This window comes from Melanerpes formicivorus, unplaced genomic scaffold (genome assembly GCF_026170545.1).
Source record: "Melanerpes formicivorus ecotype bairdi unplaced genomic scaffold, bMelFor1.0.p_v2 SCAF_4, whole genome shotgun sequence".
Lineage (NCBI taxonomy): Eukaryota > Metazoa > Chordata > Aves > Piciformes > Picidae > Melanerpes > Melanerpes formicivorus.
The window spans coordinates 34,151,803-34,161,968 of NW_027142356.1; the positions used below are offsets into that span (position 1 = coordinate 34,151,803).

At 44.3% G+C, this 10,166-nt stretch overlaps 1 protein-coding gene across 1 annotated transcript in view; it reads left to right on the forward strand.

Annotated features, from left to right (window-relative positions):
• UBE2K (ubiquitin conjugating enzyme E2 K) overlaps positions 1-8,580 on the forward strand; it is a 47,020-nt gene extending 38,440 nt beyond the window's left edge. The window contains exons 5-7 of the mRNA XM_068137584.1: positions 1,283-1,382; positions 4,891-5,019; positions 6,871-8,580. Of these exons, the coding sequence (XP_067993685.1) occupies positions 1,283-1,382; positions 4,891-5,019; positions 6,871-6,945 (304 nt within the window). The 3' untranslated portion in view covers positions 6,946-8,580. The remainder of the gene's footprint in view (positions 1-1,282; positions 1,383-4,890; positions 5,020-6,870) is intronic.
• The last annotated feature ends 1,586 nt before the right edge of the window (positions 8,581-10,166 follow it).

Here is a 10,166-nt window from a genome sequence, read left to right on the forward strand (position 1 = left end):
TGAGAGCTGAAATGGTAGAGCAGAGATGATATTCATGATCAAAATCTAATTAAATAGCATTTTGAATGTCTCAGATTTAAAATGTGTAACAAATTCTTCCTTCTACTATTGTTTATTGACATTTCTGAACACACTTGGGTTTCCCTTATTAAATTATTGGAAGACTCTGCTTCTAAATGTACTTTGAGATCAAGAGAAATGCTGAAAACTTAGGACCTTTAGATTTCTGACTCTGGACCTATACTACCTTCAACAAGGGCAAAAGAGTGGCTTTACAGCACATCCTGGCTCCAGAAAGTTTTCCTGCTTCTAGGCAACCTTGTCAGGTTGAAATGAGAGGGAGCTGAGATTGATACATAGATTCATAGATTGCACTGGGTTGGAAGGGACCCTTAAAGGTCATCTTGTCCAACCCTGCTGCAGTCAGCACAGACACCTCCAACTAGTGCAGGCTGCCCAGGGCCATGTCAAGTCTGGGATGGAGCCTCAAACACACCCCTGGGCAACTTGTTCAGTATTTTACCACTCTCATTGTAAAGAACTTCCTCCTCATGTCCAGCCTAAATCTACCCTACTCCAGTTTCAAACCACTGCCCCTCATCCTATCACTGCAAGCTTTTCTCAACAGTCCTTCCCCAGCCTTCCTGTTGATCCCTGTCAGGTACTGGAAATGGAGCTCTGTGGCCTCACCAGAGCCTTCTCCTCTCCCATTCTGCAACAGCCAAACTGTTTAAAATGATGACAGCAGTAATTCAGTGTGTAAATTGTTAAACTCCATTGAAAAACGCCATATTAAAGCTGATGCAATACCAAAGATCCCTCCCTTACCTGTTGGAAGTATTTCAAATCCAGGTCACTCTTCCATGTGTGCTCTTGGCTCTGCAGAGTGCCAGCAGAGGGAGCACACAGGGGCTGCCAGTTCGGTACCCACGCACAAGGTGCTGTTGCCTGGTAGGATGGAAGGACAGGACAAACCTCAAAGAGAATTTTTTTTCTCCATTAATTCTTTTAGGTGGGCATGGTCAAACATGTAGGGCAAGGATTGTACTTTCCAGATGCTTCAGGAAGCATTGTTAATAAGGAAGCCCACGTTTAAAGCCCTATTTAAATGCATGTGTAGAATGGTCTTCTAATACCTCTGCACTGCAGCAGCTGAATATCACCATTTTTGGTCTTAGGATCTGTGTCTGCACTCTTACATCTTCTCTGACACTAGTGCAGCAGCAAAGGTGAGTACATGGCATGGGATCTGGAAAAGTAATTTGCCAACATTTCCTTTTAGGGCAGCAGCAATGACTCTAAGGACAGTGTTGTTATCGCTGCAAGCGTTGTTGGCAGCTGCAGAACCAGATGATCCACAGGATGCAGTAGTGGCAAACCAGGTAAGATACTCAGTTGACTGCATTTGTAACAGTGTTGTGCCCTTTGCTAACTCAGGTTAGGTCCCAAGCTTTGGGGGAGATAAAGATTAAAGAATTTATTGGAAAACTGCCAATAAGTGTGAGATACTTTAGTGTTTTATGCTCTTTACACTTTGGGTTCCAGAGTAAGCAGCAATTATTTTACAGTGTCAGGAGGCTTATTTTGTTAGTTTTGTTCCTTTACTTAGCTTGTCAGAAATACCAAGAGATAACAGCATAGGTAAGTGAATTCCACTGTAACTTGCCTTCTGAATTCTAAGGAAAGCAGCGTTTAAAATGAGTTTTTACTTGATGCTGTTCACTGGATTTGGCTTGGTATCTACCTCTTCTTCTAGATTAATATGAATATTGTTGAGTGTTTTCTTTGTTTAATGTCAGCATTTTATGAATAGCTCAATTCCTCTTGCATTTAATCCCGAGGAACAATTTATCTGGGTGAAGCAGCCTATGTATTTTACCTTTGGAGGTACTTGGGATAACTATTTCAGTCACCAGTTACATTTCTGTTAGTAGACTTCTTTAATCAACAAGGGTCTGTTCCTTTTCAGACAGTAGCAATAGCTTACAAAAAAGTAGTAGCAGTAAAATGTCAGTTGGATCTTGGGCCATACCAGGGCTGCTGTGGCTCTGTTTGAAGTTTTGAGGAAAGATAGGAACAGTCATTCTAGTCATATGTGTGTGTTGGTTTCCTTTTTACTCTGGGGGGAGAGAGACAGACAGACATGGCCTGGCTTCCCCAGTGACTGGCAGTAAGAGTATATTTCAATAACAAAAGAAGAAAGCAAATAGAGATGGGACTGATAATGGAAGAATTTTCCATCTCCTGTAAATCAGGACCCTCCAGGACAAGGGGACAGAGTCCCTCTGAAGATCTGTGCAGGATGATAGATGAGGAGTCTTGTCAAATCTGTCAAGATTTGGAGGGAAACACAGAGATGAGAAGTAGCCCACTGCTGGGTCAGGGAGAGCTGTTGGCTACTGCCTTGCTAAGTGCAGAAGGCTTGCTTGTGGGGTTCTGCAGTGCTGTAAGGCTGCTCTGAGCAAATGCTCCTGAACAGTTCTGTCAGACTGGATTGCTTCATGCAGGGAGAACTGCAAAAGCCAGCAAGGCCACCAGGCATGTCCCTGTGCTGGCTTTTCTTGCTGAATGCATGCCCTTGCTGTCACACTCTTTCATAAATGGTACCACTTCTTCGCTTTTACAGAGAACAAGGATGGTGTTTCCCTTTCTGAGCTCAGTGGTAGGATTTTGTGTGGGAATCAGAGCAGCCTCAGAGCTGCACTTCAGCTGGAATTAGTTGTTTGGGGTTTTTTATTGCTCTTTTCTTTCTCATGCAAAAACACTTCATGAAACTTCCTAGATTCTGAAGAGCAATTTTTCAAGCTGCCTTTCAGGTGTTTGTGGGGTTGTGTGCAGTGGGACTGTGGCATGGCTGATGCAAGGAAAAGTCAGTTTCTTCTGTTCCCTGCAAATACCTGCATGAAAATTGCACCGGGGTTGGCCTTGGCTTTCAAGCCGTGTGCATGGAAGGACAAAGCGATTACAACCTCTTTGGGAGATAGGGTAGCAAACACCCAGTTCCTTCAAGTGGTGTATTTGGTGGTGGGGTCTTTCTTGGTTTCAGTTGTGGTTTTTTTTTCCCAACACACAAATTCCCAAGGAATTGGTTATCCATCACACTCATTGCTCATTATGTTAAGTTCTTAAACTGTGTGAGAGACTGCAGAGCTGTCCAGGTAAATGGCAGTGTCCTACAAGCTCTTGAGCGGAATCACAGGGAGGACTGCTTGGCAGTGCTTGCAGACACCAGCTGTCTGGTGTCAAAACTGTTTCAACTAGTTGCTGGCATTTTTTTTAAGTACAACAACATTAACTGCCTGAGATTTCTGATCCAGAGGCACTAGTAAAAGGTGCCTTCAGGCTTCCCTCAATGCAGGGAGGAGCTACATTGGTTATGGCGATCTAAATAAAGACATTTTATTTATAGAACACTGAAAACTAGTTCTGAACAAAATGCAGGCTATGACTAATCCTTCACACTTCAGCTAGTTGCTTTCTAGGCTTGGCTTACTCAAAAATAGTGAAAAAAAAACCCAAATTAGGAAAAGACCTCTTAAAAACAAAAGAATATAGTAATTCAAGATGCTGCTGATGCTTTACTTAATCCTTCCTGCTTCCTAGTCATTACAACCGAAGAAATTTGTTACAGACCACTGTATTTATAACAGTGAGTTATTTCCAGCACTAGATTGTCTCCCAGATTTGTTTTAATGCCCTTAATGATCAGCTAGTAAACACACAAATGGCTTCACGTGGAGCAGAGCGAGTGGGAGCTGTACAAAGCACACAAAGCAGTGCAGTGGGGGTGTGTTGCTGTAGGAGAGCTAAAATGAAATGTGCAGAAGTGAAAGGTATTGTATTCGCTCTGACAGTGCTTTGTAGGCTTAATGATTGCTTTCAGGGACGAAGAAAATGCTTAGAATGACAATAAGCCATCTTTCTGTCCTTAAAATGCATCTGTTTGATTAATATAATTTCCCAATGTTGTGTTATTTTGTGCTGAAATTTGTTCTCTCTCTCTTAAAGATGGGAACACCTGCACTTCTTAAAAGTGTAATGGTTAAGGGAAAGTTTGGGGGTTTGGGGGGCTTTTTGTGAAACACAGAAAACCTTAAACTTGGCAATTCAGGAAACTCATCTTGTTTTTCTGACTGCAGTGTCTGACAGCTGACCCACTTTCCTGGCTTTGGAGTTCGTGGTGCAAGCTGAGAAGTCTCTGTGATAAGGCCCACTCTGCTTATTAGAAAGCTTGTTAGTGATGAGATTGGGGCAAAATAGTATTTGTAGGTTGTTTTGGTTTGGTTTTTTCTGTTAGCTAATAGCTTGCATGAAAAGATGTGCAGCTTCCTGGGTTTGGCACGTGCTCACCCGTTTTTCTGCCTCTCTTTTGTCACAAATGCTATCAATATCTTTTATTCTCAGGAGGAAGCCTGGTAGTGAAATGTCAGCCCTGACTGAAAGAACTTGCAGTGTATAAAAGCAGGCATATTTTTAAGTGATTAGAGAACTAGATTAGAGTAGGATTCAGTAGGTACACTCAGGAGATGTTAGCGTGGGGATGAGCTGTGCTCTGACACACTGAATAGAAATGTTCAGTAGCTGTGCTAAATATAGCTTTACTCTTACCAGTGCAATGGGGAGCAGCACCTGATGGTCCACACAAAATAGCTAAAAGGCAGGATTCAACCTAAAGGCAAATGCACTAAATCAGGTGACTGTTCAAGTTTACTCTGTGCAATCCTCACCTACAAACTGACTTCAAAACCAGCAGTAGGGTCAGTGTGAAACGCTGTTAAGATACTGTAGAAGGAATGAAGGCTTGGGACCTGCCATATCATCTTGCTTTGCAGTTGGATCGCTGAGTTGATTTAACTTTCCTCTTCTCCCCCTCCTCTCTCTTTTGTGTAGTACAAACAAAATCCAGAAATGTTTAAACAGACAGCTCGGCTTTGGGCACATGTGTATGCTGGAGCACCAGTTTCTAGTCCAGAATACACCAAAAAAATAGAAAACCTTTGTGCTATGGGCTTTGATAGGGTAAGTATTTATAACCTCAATCTGTTTGACAGCAGGGGCATGTTCCTATGTGTATAAATACAGGGAGTCCTCAGGATACTGAAGTAGACTCACTACTTCTATGTGACCTTTGGTAGGTCACACAATTGTCAGGGTTGGGAGGGACCTCAAGGATCATCCAGTTCCAACCCCCCTGCCATGGGCAGGGACACCTCACACTAGATCAAATTACTCAGAGCCTCATCCAGCCTGGCCTTAAAAACTTCCAGGAATGGGGCTTCCACCACCTCCCTGGGCAGCCTGTGCCAGTGTCTCACCACCCTCATGGTGAAGAACTTCTTCCTAACATCCAATCTGAATCTGCCCACTTCTAGTTCAAGAATTGGAGTGTTAAAATATTGTTGTGAGCTATCCCTGCCTTTTTTGGAAACAGCTTTTCACAGATTGCATCAGGTTGGAAGGGACCCTCAAAGGTCACCTCGTCCAATCCCTCTGCAGTCAGCAGGGACACCTCCAATTGGATCAGGCAACCCAGGGCCACATCCGTCCCCCACAGCAAACTGCTATGTAAGCTGTCAGCTCATGGCTTGGACCACTACACTCTGTGCTGGGTTAGGAACTGGCTGGAGGGCCAAGCCCAGAGAGTGGTGGTGAATGGTGCCACATCCAGCTGGCGGCCAGTCACCAGTGGTGTGCCCCAGGGATCAGTACTGGGCCCTGTCCTCTTTAACATCTTCACTGATGATCTGGATGAGGGGGTCGAGTCAGTCATCAGCAAGTTTGCAGATGACACCAAGTTAGGAGCAGATGTTAGTCAGAGGGTAGAAAGGCTCTGCAGAGGGACCTCGACAGACTGGACAGATGGGCAGAGTCCAATGGGATGGCATTCAACAAGTCCAAGTGCCGAGTGCTGCACTTTGGCTATGGCAATCCCATGCAGAACTACAGGCTGGGGTCAGAGTGGCTGAGAGCTCCCAAACAGAGAGGGACCTGGGGGTACTGATTGACAGCTGCCTGAACATGAGCCAGCAGTGTGCCCAGGTGGCCAAGAGGGCCAATAGCATCCTGGCCTGCATTAGGAATAGTGTGGCCAGCAGGAGCAGGGAGGTCATTGTGCCCCTGGACTCTGCTTTGGTTAGGCCGCACCTTGAGTCCTGTGTCCAGTTCTGGGCCCCTCAGTTTAAGAAGGGCATTGAAACACTTGAACATGTCCAGAGAAGGGCAACAAGGCTGGGGAGAGGCCTTGAACACAAGCCCTATGAGGAGAGGCTGAGGGAGCTGGGATTGTTTAGCCTGGAGAAGAGGAGGCTCAGGGGAGACCTCATTGGCCTCTACAACTACCTGAAAGGTGGTTGTAGCCAGGAAGGGGTTGGTCTCTTCTCCCAGGCAACTAGCACCAGAACAAGAGGACACAGTCTCAAGCTGCACCAGGGGAGGTTTAGACTCGAGGTGAGGAGAAAGTTCTTCACCAAGCGAGTCATTCGTCATTGGGATGTGCTGCCCAGGGAGGTGGTGGAGTCACCATCCCTGGAGGTGTTTGAGAGGAGATTGGACGTGGCACTTGGTGCCATGGTCTAGTCATGGGGTCTGTGTTGATAGGTTGGACTCGATGATCCTCGAGGTCTCTTCCAACCTTAGTTATACTGTGGTACTGTGAAGTCTGATCTTGGAATGTCTCCAGGGACGGGGCCTCCACTGCATCTCTGGGCAACCTGTTCCAGTATTTTACCACCCTCATTGTGAAGAGCTTTCTCTCAGGGATTAGTTGGGATTTAACTGATGTACAGTTCTGATGAACTTGTGAACTCTGCGCTTCCCAGAGCTGCAGCTTCACACACTAACAATACTGTTGCCTTTGTTTTCTCGTTGCAGAATGCAGTAATAGTGGCCTTGTCTTCAAAATCATGGGATGTAGAGACTGCAACAGAATTACTCCTGAGTAACTGAGCCATGTAGAGAGAGCTGCTTCAGTAGTCCAGCTTGTCCCTTCTGGAGGAGCATCACCATCTGTTATTTCTAGGATTCTCTATAGATTCTCTTTTAAAACTGGCACTCTTGCCTGATGATGCTATCTAGGCACTATTGGAGACTGAAAAGGAAAAAAAAAAAACCAACAAAAAAAAAGGCAAACAAACAAACAAACAAAAAACCCAAACCCACAAAAACCCCAAACCACCAAGCAGCCCCCACCACGCTCTGTAAATAAAGCTAATTAAACGTCTGTGTACATTTAAAAAGGGGAAATACTTTAATTTTTCTTTTCTTACTAAATATTGTAAAAAAACAAAACAAAAAGAGGAGGAAAAAAAAAAACCAACCCACAACACAACAAACTTCTAAAATATAAGGGGGGGAGGGGGAAAAAAAAAAATCAACCAACAACCACAACAAACCCTGCCTACTTTTTAGTGTTTAGCAGCGTGACGAAGACTTAGCAGGAACTTGCTTCGGGATTTTGATTAGGTCGTTCAGAAAGCAAACCTTTTTTGAGGGTGGTGAAGTCATCCAAAAGTCGTTGGTGCCACTCATCACAGCTATCTTAACTGTTTTTTAACCTGGATCCTATGTGCCTGTGGATTGCCCTCTATTTGCATGCTTGTACTTAATAGACATATTTAGGGTAGGGTTGCTGCAGAGAGCACCGCTGAAAAAAATACTTGAGTGTTCTTGTAGCTTTTAGCTCCTGAAAGGCTTCCTCAAGACTTTTCAAAACCCAAAGTTCCACATGGTGACCTGCTCAAAACTGGTTTCTTTCTTAGCTTGGTTAATTGGAGGAAACTTGATTCTCCCTCCTCTCCTTTACATCATCCAGCTGGGGGGCAGGGGGGAAAACCAAACCCCCAAATCCTCGCTGAATGACGTTTCATCCTCTGTGGATATCATGTGTGCCATTTACCTTTGCAAGTAGTTTAGTTTCCCCCTGTATAAGGACAAAAAAAAAACAAGGAAAAAAAAAAAAAGAAAAGGAAAAAAAATACTATTTTTGAATTCTCAGTACTGATTTTCATGCATTATGTTTTCTACACAATCTCCTAAAGAGGTTTTTTTGCCTCCGTGCAGCACACAAAGATGGAGCTGGTTTTCTTTTATTGGGGGGGGAGGGTGAGGGGAGTCTTACATAGCTCTGAGATACTGTTCAGTGCATTCTGGGTAATACAATTTCACTGGGTTTGAAGGACAAAAAAAAAACCCCAAACCTGATTCTCTGGTGTAGTGTAGAATTAAAGCCAATTTTCCTTGGAGTGCTTGATATGATGCAATCAGCTGGTTTGGGCAGCAGTTTTTTAAGCTTTATTTTGGGGCTTCAGTTTCAGGATCGCTTACCAGGTACTGTCAAAGTCATCCTGGCTCACGTTTTTCTCTCACATATGGAGGCTGTGTTGGTGGGTTTTTCCTTTCCCCCCCCCCACCCCCTGTACATACTTCAAATGCACATAGAAGTTAGAAGTGTGTTCTCAACTTAGCTTTCCTTTTTTTGGCTTGCTGTTTCTGATGAACAAGAACTGAACTCTGACCTTGGCTTGTACATACAGTCAGTCTTTTTATTCGTATTAAAATGACATTTCATCCTTGAGTGCAAAAGCTTGAAAATTCTTAGTTGTGCAACTGCCACCACTAGCACATCTATTTCAGGAGAGCTGCAGTGTCTCTGTGAATACGATGCTGAGTATATCTGATAAGTTCAGTGGCGTCCCCTGCGTCTGGAGCGTGGGGACTGCAGATAACAGTACTGTAGAAGTCATCTTTTCCATGTCTGTTTTGTTTCCCCCCCCCCCCCCTAAACTCTGGATTAATGGGGTGGGTGAATACATGTCTGTCTACTCGTTTGGTGGGTTTTCTTTTCTGGAGCTATGAAGTTGAGACAGTTTCACACTTCATAGACAAGTCTGTCTGTAAATCACACTCAAAAGAAATCAGGAACGTTGTTTTACCAGTTCATTATCTGGAACGCAGCGGTAAGGGAACAGAACCAGACAACAGAGCTGTAGAGACCTTGCTACTTCAGGGATGTTCCCTGTACTGCTCTGTCTGATGTGTCCAGGCTTAAAATAGTTCAGGGCATGGACGGTGAACACTTTGAACTCATATCAGTGCAATACTAAATGCATTTGCTTAGTCTTTAATGCTTAGTGCTTTCGAAGGCGTAGTCAGTGATCAGCTTTCTCGAGTTGGTGTAAATCATTTGCAGTGATGCCAAAGGAAATGAGTTGTTTTGTCTTTCCTTTCTATTTATTTATTTTTGTAACCAGAAGCTGCTACTGTTCAGCTGGTTTGCCAGGTGACAACCAGGGACAGTAGGAAACTGTGGCAAAATGCCACTTGGTGTTAATCTCAAGTCACTGTCTTTTCTGTTATACAGGCTAAGGACTTCTTGATTATATCACACCTGGTTTGTTGTTTTATTTCTTTACCCTGGTGGTAATTGGAACTTGCTGACTACTTTCCCTTGTTCTTCGCTGCTATTTATCAAAGAGAGAACTTGGAAGTCATTGTTGGGGACATAAAGCTTCTCCAAGAACAGCAGGTTTGTCCAACAGTGTGTGTATAGGGACGAAGGAAGCCAGGGAAGGGGGGAGGGGGAGAAGAGGAAATGGTTCTTGGGTGAGCCTGATCACCTCTGAAACAATGCCCTGTTAGGTTCTACTTCTCATGGAGTTACCTCATTTTCTTCTCTACTGCAAAACACTTGTCTTCCCCTTTCCCCTTGTGTATAGATGTTAAATACTGGGGTTTGCCCTCTATCCATGTGCTTGCTAGCAAAGATAGCTTGATGCCAGCCCAGGTGCTGGCAGGAGGGAAGCTTCTCAAGAAGTGAGCTGGGAAGGAAACACAACCCAGCATGAAGTAACCATCTGTGGTCTGAAGTCCCTCTGAATTTTGACATGTGAGTCCTTTATAAGGAATGTTTTTGTATTCTTGGTTAATGATCAGAGTTGACTATGGGGGCGATGTCCTATGAGGGTACTTTGAACTGCGGCTGGGGCTGAGCCCTGGGGACTTTGCTGTTGGTGTTCAGTTATCAGTGTGAGTTTGTAGGTACCAAATGAAGTTCTGTTTCTGTGTGACTGACCACCACTATATTCAGGGCCCTGTGCACTCTCCCACCTGGAGTTGCCTCACAGCCCGCTCCAGCTGCCAGACAAGAACATCAAACTTGGGTGCAGTTG